Source organism: Vombatus ursinus, unplaced genomic scaffold (assembly GCF_900497805.2).
Source record: "Vombatus ursinus unplaced genomic scaffold, bare-nosed wombat genome assembly UNPS02014847.1, whole genome shotgun sequence".
Lineage (NCBI taxonomy): Eukaryota > Metazoa > Chordata > Mammalia > Diprotodontia > Vombatidae > Vombatus > Vombatus ursinus.
Window position 1 is genome coordinate 23,842,987 of NW_020954625.1, and position 13,944 is coordinate 23,856,930.

Sequence of the window (13,944 nt, forward strand, 5' to 3'; positions counted from 1 at the left end):
GATGCTGGATGGAGAGCATGATGAGCGTGGACACTCCCAGCATGGGAATTCCCTTCCTCAGTTTGCTCTCAGCTTCTCTGACACTCAGCAGGACCATGTATGTGAGGGCTGCGAAGGGCTACACCCTCATTTTACAGTTGAGGAGATGGAGGCCCAGTGACCTGTTCAAGGTCACATGAGGAGCATGAGTCTGAAGTGGAATTTGAACCCAGATTTTCTGACTCCTGAGTTGTCTCTCCAATGTCTGCCTCCTGTCAAATAACCCAGCTAAAATCTCACCTCCTACGGGAAGCCTTTCTCAATCACTCTTAACTTATCCTGTACATACCTTCTTTGTACACATTTGTTTGCTTGCTGTCTCTTCCATTAGATTGCAAGCTCCTTGAAGGCAGGGACTATCTTTTGTATCCCCAGTGCTTAGCACATTGCCTACACATAGTAGGCATCTCCCCTCTTCTCCTTTCCCGCTTTCTTTTGTGTGTTGTCTTCTCTACTTAGATTGAAAGCTCCTTGAAGGCAGGAACTATCCTTGTTTTATATTTTTGTATCCCTAGCACTTGGCATAGTGCCAGGAACATAGCAGGTACTTGATAAATGTTTATTGATTCACTGACAAAATGTTATTGACTGACTGACTTTGGTTGTCCAATGATAGATGGAACTGAAGTTATCTTGCCTGATGACTCTTCTGAGTTCTTTTTAGAAGGTTTCTCATTCCTTTTCCCCATCCTTCTTCAGGTATTTGTTGGGACAGATGGCCACTGAGGTCCCTTCTGACCTAGGCTTCCATGACTCCTCTTTAGGGATTGGCCATTTGTCCATAAGATGTCCATATCAGTGCCGTGCATTGGTGTCCATTGAGGGTGAGTGCTGCGATTTAAGGCAAGTAACTTTAATGAGACACACAGTATTCTTGTAAACAAAGGAGCCAACTCCACCCATCTGGACACGATTCTATGCTTGTAGGCCTTTTGTAGGACAATGTGACCTTGGATTTTCCATTTGGACACGGGTTTTTTGTTTTTGTCTTTGTATTCCCAGAACTTAGCACGAGGCCTTGTGTGTGGTAGGTGCCAAATAAATGTTTGTTGACTTTAATTCAACTGAACTGAGTTCTTTAGATAGCTGCTCTTCCCATTTCACTCACACCAGGCACACTGCCTTTAATTTCAAATAAGAGCTCCTGGTAAGGAGCCGTCTGCTTGTCAAGAGGGTGAGTGATGGGTATAGAAAGAAAGCTTAACTACCATCTCGCCGGATTTCCATGTATTCTGGGATAGTTGAGTCCTTTCCATCCCTTTATATCCTTTTAAGGAAATGCTTTCAGGAGGCAGTGGGGCAAGGTGATAGGACACTGTGCTGAGAGGCCTGGTTTTAAACCCACTTTAGACATTCACTAGCTCTATGACCCTGGGCAAATCCATTAACCTCAGTGAGTCTGTTTCTCCATTTGTAAAATGGGATAATAACAGCATCTGCCTCACAGTTAGAAGGATCAAATGAGGCCACACATACAAAAGACTTTTCAAACTTTTAAAGTCTGCCTTGTGTCTGTCTGGCGACAAAAGCTGATGGACAAGTTTGGTGGGTATGTCCATTCAGCTGAACACCATCATCTGAGTGATAGTCATTCTTCATCTAATTGGCTTCTCCATGTGGATAGTTGGGTCAAGTTCTTTCAAGCGATCATGGATTCTGTTTAGGAAACTCTGCAGTGTTCTGGGGTTTGCTTAAATTAACATGGTGCCTTCCACCAACAGAAGCATCTGGAGACCCTCATTCCCTCAGTCAGCCAGTTGTAAGGTTGCTCATCAATTGGGGAATGGCTGAACAAGTTGTGGTATATGATTGTGATGGAATACTACTGTGCTGTAAGAAACAAAGAGCTCAATGATCTTAGAAAAAACGTGGAAAGACTTGCACGAAATAATGAAGAGCGATATGAGCAGAGCCAAGAGTACATTGTATACGGTAACAACAATATTGTTTTAAGAATGACGTTGAGCAATTTTGTCTATTATAAACACCCAAATTAACCATAAAGGACATATGAAGGAAGATGCTATCTGCATCCAGAGAAAGAACTGGTAAATAAAAGTTATGTATAGAATAATTTTACATATATACACCTATCTGGGTCTAATGTTAGCTATCTCTAGAGTGGGGGGAGGGGGGAAGAAAAAAAGGGAATTTACAAGATAATGTTGTTGTATATTTGAAAGGAATAGCAAGTTGTGCATAGTAGATTTGCAGTATCATGGGCAATCATCTTTTTTATTGTACTTTGTTATAGAAATACTTATTATATTCTATAAATTAAAAATAAAATAAAAAAGAAACATTCATTAAGCGCCTACTGAGCAATGTGCTAGGCAGTACCCTGGATATGGTCTGACTGAATCAGGGTAGAATGAGACCATCACCGCGCTGGTACTAAACAATATTACACCTTTCCATACTGCCTAAGATCACATGAACTTGTCTGGCTCCCATGTCACACTTTTATAGCCAACTCAAACCCTGCATCTTTGTTCAGATAAATCAGAGTCTGGCCACACCTCACCCCAATGCATCCTGGGCTTGGCGGAATTGGGTTATTGACCCTGTGTGAAAGACTCTCCATTTACCTTCATTAAGTTTCATCTTCTCTGGTTCAGTCCTGCTATCTGTCAAGTTCTTTTGGATCCTGATTCTGTGTTCTGGTGTGTTAGCTCCTCCCAACTTTGTGTTCTGTACAAGAGTGATGAGTGTGCTATTTGTGGTTTTATTCCAGTCACTGATAAGTGTGTTGCATGAATGATCACATTTCCCAGACCAGGGCCAAACACATAGCATTCCGCCGAAACCCTTTGCCTCCTCCCCCCCAAACAAAGTAAGGTTCTGGATCCTCTCCTCACAGAAAACAAAGTCATAAAATAATGACCAGGGATGGTGGGGCTTCCCCAAGGGGAGGACTAAAGACTTTGGACTCCACTTGGGACAATGAAGGTAGAGCTACTAAGTCTGTAGTTATGAATACAAATGTCTTCCCAGATTTTGGAAAACAAAAATTGAGGGTGGGGTCAGATTCACTATCCATCTCAACCCAGCATCCAGCCTCATTGACAGTGCTTCTATAGGACAGGTTGAAGGCAGACCTAGGTGCTTATACACCCAAGAAATAGGAGGGACCATGGTGCGGAGGAGAGTGTTGGCTTTGGAATCAGAGGAATCAGATCACAGTTCTGTCCCCTGTGTGTCTCTGGGTAAGTCCTTTGAACTCTCTGGGTCTATTTCCTTAGCTATAAAAAGAAGGGGTTGAATTAATTGACCTCTGGATCCCCTTTCAGCTCTATAAGTCTATGATAGCTCCATGGATAGATCACTGGACATGGAGTCAGGAAGACCTGGGTGCAAATCCAAACTCAGACACTTACTAGGGCAAGTCACAACCTCTGTCTGCCTCAGTTTCCTCATCTGTAAAATGAAGACAATAATAGCATCTACCTCCCAGGGCTGTTGTGAGGATCAAATGAGATCATATGGGTAAAGCACTTTGCAAACCTCAAAGTGCTCTACAAATGTTAGCTATTGTTATTCTAAGTTACGTCCTTTCTCTAGGCATCAGTTTCTTCAACTATAAAATGCAGGTTTGGACTCAATAATTCTGAAGTCTCTTCCAACTCTAAGTCACCAAATCCTATGAAATATTTATTAAGTACCTTGAACAAAATGGTGGCCAGTGGCCATGTGGACCATTTGATGTTCTGAGGCCTCAAAGGATGTAACCAGGGAAGGGTCAGCCCAGGGTCATGGTCTTGGTCATCTCTGGTTATTTCTCTTTGGCTTGTGGTATTCAAGTTTGCCTTGGCTTGAGAGGCCTTGCTGCTCCAATCGAGATCGGGAAGGCTTCCTATTGACATGGTGGAGATGGTGGTGACATTGTAGCGGGGCATGCAGCTCTGCCCTTCTCCGGTGAGACCCATCTCTTACGGGGGCTTCTCTGATGGCCGGGTGCTCCTCAGACCTAGGGCCGGAGTCACTGGATGCCGGGTAAGACTGCAGTTTGGACAGCTCCATTTCTGGCTCCCCAGACGACCAGAGGATCACAGAATTAGAGCTGGGGGGAAAACTTGGAGGTAATTGAATTGGGAAACAGACTGGTCGAATGACGTGTCTCAGGCTGCGCCGCTGATGAACAACGCAAGCAGGACACAGATGTGGAAGGGACCTTAGAGGCCACGGAATCTAGTCCTTTCATTTTTTTGGGCACACTGATGTGGCAGCATTTGAACCCAGAGCTTCCTGGCTCAAAATTCAGGGTCCCATCCATGCCAGGACGCCATGAAGATGGAGACTTCAGAAGACCTTCACTGTGTGAGGCCCAAGTCTCTCCCCTCGGCCTCCAGGTGCCAGGTTGAGTTGCGTGAGCTTTGGGACTTCAGTGCTAGGTCACAAAACCTTGATCTGGGCTATTTGAGATATCCAGGGAACCACAGGGCTCTTGTCTGGGCTGGATTCACAGGCTGGTGGAAGAACTGAGTCACAGCTTTGCCTCCTGAGGGATGGAGCCCCCACCGTCGAATCTTCAGGTTTCACTTTGAGTTGGGATTTTGCTCTCATTCTCAGAGGTGCCCCTCCCTCCGCTGGTTTCTGTGACCCCGCACCCCCAGGTGTCCTTCCTCTGTCTCCCCGTCTTCCTGTCCTCTGAACAGTGCTGTTGAGGATGAAACGGTGAGCCGTGAGAATCTTGGTAACTCAGAACAGTTGGCTATCTTTGTCCATGATGGTATATGGCTGCCAATACCCCCACGTCCTGCCTGGATCTTCCCCTGTCCTGCTCTGGTTGGTTCCCTTTGAGACACCTATGAGGCTGGTGTGCCCTTACGAGGGAGTGGACTCACCGAGCATCAGAGCTTGGCCATCTAGTCTGACCCTTCCTAAGTAAGAATTCCCTCTAAGACACACCCAGTTTTGGAGTCAAAGGACCTGTCACTTACTGGCTGAGAGACCTTGGGCAAATGACTTTTCTCTCTGAGCCTCAGTTTCCTTATTTGTAAAGTGAATTGTAATGGGCTGGGTGACTTCTAAGGGCCCTTCCAGCTCTAAATCTATGATCCTTGATCTCCAGGACAAATGGTCATCGGTCTTTGCTCGGAGCCCTTCAGTGAAGGGGAGCTTACTCTTTGCTCAAGCAGCTAATTCAACTGACTCTGATCCTTAGGGAGGGTTTTTATTACTTCTCATCACCCCAGGTATTCCTGGCCTCTCTCGCTGCTGCTGACTTTCCCTCCAAGGTGACCTGGTCCAGGGGGTTACTGAATCCAGCTCAAACTGGTTCTTGAGAGCCAGTTGTTAAATTTTCAGTTTGAGCATTTACCATGTGGTTGATAATCTTGACCTAAGAAAGTGAGGGAGAAAATGTTTATAATATAGATTAAATTTAAAAGTGTGTGGCATGCTTATATACTTTTTATGACTGGAAAGCCCCACCACATACTCTCAATCCAGGGACCTTGGCCTCCTGGCTGGTCCACAAACAACCCTCCCTCTCTCTGCTCTGGGCACTCTCTCTGGCTGTCCCTCTACCTGCATCACTCTCCCTCCTCTGCCCCAGCTGACCTCTTACAGACCTCGCTGGCTTTCTGTAAGTCCCTGCTAAAGGGGAGGCCTGTCCCAGCCCCTCGTCATTCCAGGGCCTTTTCTCTGTTGCTTATCTGCACTTTAGTCTGTCTATGGCTTTTTTGTACACAGTTGTTTGCATGTCACTGCCCCATTAGACTGAACTCTTTGAGAACAGACTATTTTTGGTTTTCTCTGTACCCCCAGCATGTTTATCACCTGGGTGACCTTCCCATCCTCTTTGGGCCTCAGTCTCCTCATCTGTAAAGTGAGGGTGGTGGACTCCATGACATGTAAGGTCCCTTCTGGCCCCACCTTATCCCCCCATTAGCTTGTAACCACTTAAGAATGGAGACTTTCACTTTTGTCTTTTTATCCCAGTACCTAGTGCCTGGAGTTTAGGAAACCCCTGGGAGGAGGGCAGAGGGGAGGCAGCTAGGAATCTAAGTGGAGGGTCTGGATGCCTTACTGCATCTGGGCTTACTGGTGGGAGAAAAAAAGAGTCCAAGGTCCTAGAGGCCCCCAGGGCCATGTTAGTCCCCATATCTAGGCTTGGCAGGCCTCTGGAGATTGGAGAGGCTCCAGAATGATGATATTTGTATTTAAAGACCCTAGTTCCTTTCAACTTTTATTTTCTTGAAATGGACCAGTTTGTGATGAGCCGTGCCAGTGGTGAGAGAGGTCATGACCCGCAGCATCAGCCAGGCCATGACAAGAAGGCACTTCATATGTTGGCCAAGCTGGGCCCCTCCAGCAGTCTTTGCCCATCAAAGGGCAGACAGGCCTTTACACCGGCCTGTCTGCAGTGCTACGAGTCAAAGATAGTGGTTTCTCATCCCTCTGAGCCCCAGCTTTTTGCTTCTGCTCCTTCAATGGCAATCCTTTTTGAAACCACTGCCCACAAGGTTTTCTTTTTGTTTCCCATTGGATTTGGATATCCCCAGGATCAGAAGAGGACAGCGAGCTGGAAGGCAGTAGCATCTAATGGAGCGCTGACATTTCACGGATGAAGAAAACAAGGCCCTTATCAGGAAAGGAGCATGACTTCCCAAAGTCATGCAAATAATGAGCTTCACAGACAACTGGGATTAGAAGCCAGGCCCTGTGATGAACACAGCCATGGAGCAGTCAATTGCTCATCAATTTCCAACCCTTTTGCTCGTGCCCACATCCTTATCTGGTCACAGATCTCTGATGACATCTTTGCCACTGGTCCTCCCGGACTGTGTCATCAGTCATATGCGGTGGCCGCTTCATGCCTCTCCATGGCCCAGTGAATGACTGACAATTTCAATTCTCCATAGATATCACATGACTTTAAGTTGTCCAGCATCTCTGGAAGGTTACTTGTACAAAAGATGAGTCTCTGTTCAAGAAGAAGTTTGGGGCATTGGCAGCATTTGAAAATTTCCCAAGGGCCATCCAGCTTGCTCTCTGCCTCTTGTTGAATTTTGGGCCCAGATCAGTGTCCATCTGGGTGTCTGTAAATCAGGAATTTGGCAAAAATGAAAACAAAAACCAAGTGTCCTTAGTATGTTATAAGCTTGCTTCTCCTCAGTCTCTCATACTATCTTCCTCAGTTACTGACATCTGGAATATGACGAGGAACCACATTGTAAGCTCTTAGATCGCAGGATGTCAGAGGACCTGAGAGGTCCTTGAGGACAATTCTCAAATTTGGCAGAGTAAGAAACTGAGGTTTGGAGAGGTTATATTACTTCCTGAAGATTATATAGCTCTTCCCCGTGCTTCTTGTTACGGAGGTGGCGTGCTAGAGGTGCAGAATGAGGCATCAGAGATGGTCAATGTGTTGGTTTGTTTGGCTTAACAAACTTTTTTGTGAACGGGAGGGTTCTGAGAGTTATGGGGGGAGGGATGGTTACGTCAGAAAGGATACCCATGACACATCAGAAGGATGCTACAGCCAATGGACAGGTGGGACAAGAAGCCAGTTTCCCAGACCCAGATCCCACAACTCTTTTCATGATGACACCATCTTGGATTCAATTTTGTGCAGCGTCACCTATTCTGCTCCAAATGTTGGAAAGGAGACATGTTGTTCAAGGAGGATTATCAACAGTCTGGTTGATTCTTCAGGTGCAACCATGCCACTCACCTGCTCAATACAGTTTACCGTCTCTCTACGGCTGCTGGGATGAAATAATAATAACAAACATTTACACGCATTTTAAGGTTTGCAAAGTGCCTTAAGTATATTATTCTATTTGGTCTTCACAACAATCCTGGGAGGTAAGGGCTATTATTATCACCCCCCCTTCTTCTTTTCTTTTCTTTTCTTTTCTTTTCTTTTCTTTTCTTTTCTTTTCTTTTTTCTTTTCTTTTCTTTCTTTCTTTCTTTTTTTTTTCTTTCTTTCTTTCTTTTTTACAGATAAGGAAACTGAAGCTGAGAGGGTTGGAGTCACTTGCCCAAGGCCACACAGGTAGCAAGTGGCACATACATACTTATTTGTGTATATGTGTTTCCCCCCAGTAGAGTATAAGCTCCTTGAGGGCAAGGATTATTTCAATTTTGAAATAAATATTTCAATTTATGTTCTCAGCACTCTGTATGGTGCCTGGAACATGATAGGAACTTAATACATGCTTGCTGACTGATTAAAGTAAAAATGACTTTCTGTTCAATCATTTGTTAAATAATAATTTGATTATATACTAAGTATTTCCATTTATTTCCATTGACTTTGATGGAGCTGTGATTTCATAAGTAATTGCTCTGTCCACTGACACAGTGCAGCTGTGAGGCTGGGGGACATAGCACTGGGCCTGGAGTCAGGAAGACCCGAGTTTAAACTTGGTTGCAGACATTTAAAAGCTGTATGATCTTGGGCAAGTCACTTAACCTCAGTTTTCTCATCTGTGAATGGGGGATAATAATAGCACTTACCTCCCAGGGTTGTTTTGAAGATAAAATAAAAAATAAAGTATTTGTAAAGTAATTTGCCAACTTTAAAAGACCTATATAAATTCTATCATCATCATCACCATCACCACCACCACTATCATCATCACCACCACCACCACCACCACCACCATCATCATCATCATCACCACCACCACCACCATCATCATCATCATCACCACCACCATCACCATCATCATCATCACCACCACCATCACCATCATCATCACCACCACCACCATCTCCATCATCATCATCATCACCATCACCATCACCACCACCACTATCATTATCATCATCATCATCACCATCACCATCATCATCATCACCATCACCATCACCATCACCACCACCACTATCATTATCATCATCATCACCACCATCACCATCATCACCACCACCACCACCACCACCATCACCATCACCATCATCATCATCTTGTGTTTATCTCTGGATCCTCCATAGAGTATTTATCTGGAAGTCTCTCTTCTTGTTGCTTTAACATCTCAGGAGTGCCAAGCCCTGACTTGATTTGCCTATCTCTTGTCCTTCATCCTTGGAACATGACAAACCCAACACCTTTTCCATTTCGACATCTCCTTGGTAATTTATTTCATGCCTCTCCATCCTGGGTCACATGCCACAGCCTTCTTCTGCCCATCAAGCTCTGTTCCATTGGCCTGTGGGTTGTCATTTTAAATCATCCCAGGCCATGAGGTTCCATGAGCCTCAGTCAAATAATAGCATTGGCAGAATATTGGTATTTAAGGGAGAGCCTGTTGAAGAGGTGAACAGTATAAGATCGCTGACAGCAATTTCCCAAGCCAGACCCCTTGTTGCATGCATGTTCTTCTGTTTTTGTTACATTTTCAATTTTATGATATTTGCTTTTCTGATGCAACATAGTTCCAGAAACTTAAATTTTTTTCAATTAATAAGAATTTATTTTTTTTCCCTCCTAGTCTACCCATTGGAAAAAAATTCTTGTTAGAAATACATATAGTAAAGCAAAACAAATCCCCGCATTGGCCATGTTAAAATATACGTCTCATTCTGTGCACTGAGTCTATCATTTCTGTGTCAGGAAGCAGGCAGCCTGCATCGTCATTGGGCCTCTGGAACTGTGTCTGGTCATCGTGTAGACCAGAGTTCCTTTGCCTTTCAAGTTGTTTGTCTCTAAAATGTTGTTGTATGAATTCATCTCGGGTTTTGCTCACTTCACTCTATATATGAGTCTCTTCAGATTTCCTCAACACCAACCCTTTTATCATTTCTGATGGTGCAATAATATTCTATTATATTCACATATACCTTAATTTGTTTAGCCATTCCTCAATTGATCAGCACCCCTTTAACTCCCAGTCATTTGCTGCTACCAGGAGAGCCGCTGTCCATGTTTTTGTACCTATGTGGTTTTTTTCTTCTTTCTTTGATTTCTTTTGGCTATCGGCCCAGTAATAGTGTTGCTGGTATTAAGTAACCTTTTGAACATAGTTCCGATGTGCTTTGTAGAAGGCTAGACCAGTCACAGTTCCACCAGCACTGTGTTAGGGTGTCTGTTTTTCTGCAGCCCCTCCAACATTTGGAATTTTCCTTTATTGACAACTTTGTCAGTTTGATGCATGTGATGTGGAACCTCAGAGTTGGTTTAATTTCTATTTCTCTAACTATTAGTGATTTGGAGCATTCATGTGGCTGTTGACTTTTTGGAATTTTTCTTTTGATAACTGCCCAATTTATGATAATAAACTATGAATGACTTAGCTATTCTCAACAATACAATGATCCAAGACAATTCTGAAGGACTTATGGTGAAAAATGGTATACACCTGCAGAGAAAGAATTTTGGAGTCTGAATGCAGATCAAAGAATACTTTTTTTTAAAACTTTATTTTTCTTGTTTATTTTTTATCTGCATTTTCTTTTGCAATAGGGCTAATATGGAAATGTTTTGTATGAGTGCACATGTATAATCTATATAAAATTGCTTGCCTTCTCAAGAAAGGGGAAAAGGAAGAAGGGATGGAGAGAATTTGAAACTCAAAATTAAAAAAATGTTAAAAGTTTTTGTTTACATGTAATTTGGAAAAAACAAAATAAAAATTAAATGTAAAAAAAACAACAACCCTGCCCAATTCATACCCTTTGATCATTTATCAATTGGGGAATAGTCCTGGAAATTTTTAAGATGCACATCCATTGCCTACTTGCTTAAGCACATATAGTGGCCCAGTAGAATGTAAACCTTGAGATCAGGAATTGTTTTGTTTTTTTCTTTATGTTACCAATGCTTAACACAAGTGAACTGAGAGGAATCATCAAAATCAATCACTAAATGAACAGGTAAAAGTGGGAACAAGTGAAACAAAGCTATTTCTTTACCTGGCAGAGTCTAATAAGCAGAAATAGAAATAGCTAAATAAAAATGCCATTAGGGGAGCTGAGTGGTCATTGTGATTTCATGATGGATGAAGCCAACTGTTTATGCTGAATGAAAATGCAGCTTTAGCCATGTTCACTGCTCATAAACCCTTTTTCCCTAGGTCTTATCTGATTCCCCCTGATTGTATATGCTTCATCTCTCCTCAAAATATGGTATAGACCTGAATTTGTTTGGCTACAACCATAATAGTTGGCACTTACATTGCAGATGAAGGTTTGTAAAGTCTGAGTGTTAACTCATTTGGCTCTCACAGTGGCCTTGGGAGGTTGGTTCTATTATTAATTTCGTTTTATAGATGAAGAAACTGAGGTTGAGGGAGGTTAAGTAACTTGCCTGGGATCACACAACTAGTAAGAAACAGAAGCAAAATTTGAACTAAGGTCTTCCGGACTTCAAGTCTGGTGCCCTGTCCACTACCTAACATTCCCCTCTACATGTTGTATTTCCTCGTTAGTATCTACCCTACTGGAGGCTACGGGCTATTTTTTCTTTATTACTCTGTATCGCCACTTCTTTGTACATGGGAAGTGCCTCATAAGTGCTTGGTGGATTGGCTAGGATTCATAATGGGAAGACCATGTTGGAGCTGTGGTCGAATGGCTAGTGAGCTCAGTAGACAGACTGGAACACAGGAGCACAGGAAGAGCATTCATTCACTCACCATTCGTTCAGGTTTTGTGAAAAGAGACGCCTTTATTTTGGACCTGGAAATTTGTGTGTGACCCTTGAAGCAAGATGGCAGCCACTTCTTGGTGCCACAGTTTAGTGGGTAAAGAAGAGCTGAAGGGGACCAAGGTCTCAAGCCACACTCTGGTAACAGAAACAACATATCAGGGAAATCAAGTTTCATTCTGGTGGAGGATCATAATCAAGTACATTTGTGCTCTGGAAATAAGCTTTGAAAAAGTAGAATTGTTTTCACTTTCAGTGGGCACATTCCACTCGTAGACCCTCAAGACGAAGATGGTGTGGGCGGGTGAAACTTTTCAAGGGCAGTCAGCACTTTGCAGACAGCTGTAAAGGAGCCTTGGTGGTGGGAGGACTGCTTTGATTTCACACCACTCTCCCCTGGGGAAGGGACCTTTACTAGCCAGTTTCCAATGGCCTCTTTACAAAAGGGCTGCTCTCTTCCAGCAACACTGATGGTTAGAGAGCAGGCTTGTCCACAGCTGATCCCAGTAATAATGTCCAGGGCACCACGCAAACTGAAGAAACACCATCTTGAATTCCTTGCCCAATAGAAGATCAGCCCTCATTTTTTTTCAGGCTTTGCCGATTACAACTTTCCTCAGCCTGGAAGAAAGGCAGGGCAAATATTAGTGTTCCAATTATACTAGCGGTGAGGGTGGGGGTAGGGGCTATTATTACTACCATTTAACAGAAGAGGGAACTGAGGCAAACAAGGTTAAGTGACTTGCCCAGGATCATACAGCTAGTAAGTGCCTGAGGAAGGATTTGAACTCAGGAAGACAAGTCTTCCTGACTCCAGGTGTGGCACTCTATCTACTGCACTACGTAGCTGCTTGATCTATCCTACTAGATCTCTCTCTCTCTCTCTCTCTCTCTCTCTCTCTCTCCCTCCCTCCCTCCCTCTCTCTGTCTTTGTCTCTCTCATTTGTACATAGTTGTTTGTGTATTCTCTCCCCCAATTAGACTGGGAACTCCTTGAGACTGACTTTGCCTTTCTTTGCATCCCTAGTGCTTAGCCCACTGCCTGGCACACAGTAGGTAATTAATAAATGTTTGTTGATTTGACTTCTTTTATGCCCCCCCCCCCAATACTACAAGCATTTCATTAGGCTGCCTTGCATATGTGGGGATGGAGTGGTACATGGTGGATAGAGAGTTGGCCACAGAGCTGGAAGCCACGGGTCTGAGAGCTGTCCCTGACATAGTATCTCGGCTGTGTGGCCACGGGCCGTGTATTGAGCTACTCTCTACAATCATATGAGTGGGTTCCTGAGGCTGCCATTGCATCTCACGGAATGTGCTCTAGCAGAAGGAAAGAAACTGAACCTGTAAGTAACTAAAGGCAGAGTCGTTCTCCAGAGTGAGGGCTGGCATTGTCTTGGATGTGGGCGTTAGTGTGACAGGTTGGAGGACTGAATTTACAGATTCACAAAACAGAATATCATAGATAGTTAGAGCTGGAAAACAGGAACACTTCAGAGAGCTTTTTTGTCTATCCCTTAGCCCCCCATCTTACATATGAGGAAGCTAAGGTTTCAGTTCTGTTCTCCTAAAGCTGTTCAGTCACCTTCGTCCTTGTGGTTCCATAGGAAGACAGCATAGTTAAGAGACAGGGGACTTGGGTCCCAGGACTGTCCTCCTGTAACCAAGGGTGGTTCCTGCGGCCTGTTGTCCCGTTTCTAGAGTAGCAGCAGGCTCTCTGGGATAGCCTTCCCTTAGGAGTCAGAGGACCTTCAGTTCTGCCAACAGACATGTGTGACCTCGGGCAAGTCACTTCTTCTCAGATCCTCAGTTTCCTCCTGTGTCAAATGAGGGGACTAGGCTAGCCACAGCCCCTGAGGTCCCTTTTATCTCTAAGTCTATGATCCTAAGGCACTCATCTGTCCAATGGGGGAGGGGTTCCCTTACTATATCAATACTAAAAATAATTGTACTTGTGAAACAAGTAAGTAACAGCCAGGTAGCACTGTGGATCAATATCAGACTTGGAATCAGGAAGACCTGAGTTCAAATCCTTCCTTAGACACTTACTAGCTGTGTGATGCTGGGCAAATCATTTAACCGCTGCCTACCTCAGTTTCCTCATCTGTAACATGTGAATAATAATAAATAGCACTACCTCCCAGGCTTGTGAGAAATAACAAATGACATAAAATGTGTGAAGGGCTCTGAGAACCTTAAAGATACCATAAATGCCAATGCCAACTATCATTGGTGTTATTATTATTATCATTACTACCACACCACCACCACCACCAATACTACTACTGTTACTACTACTACTACCACC

General features: G+C 43.8%; 1 protein-coding gene across 1 annotated transcript in view; it reads right to left on the minus strand.

Annotated features, from left to right (window-relative positions):
- Nucleotides 1-11,661: 11,661 nt before the first annotated feature.
- RNLS (renalase, FAD dependent amine oxidase) overlaps nucleotides 11,662-13,944 on the minus strand; it is a 242,861-nt gene continuing 240,578 nt past the window's right edge. Inside the window, exon 7 of the mRNA XM_027840560.1 lies at nucleotides 11,662-12,257. Coding sequence (XP_027696361.1) covers nucleotides 12,210-12,257 — 48 coding nt within the window. The 3' untranslated portion in view covers nucleotides 11,662-12,209. The remainder of the gene's footprint in view (nucleotides 12,258-13,944) is intronic.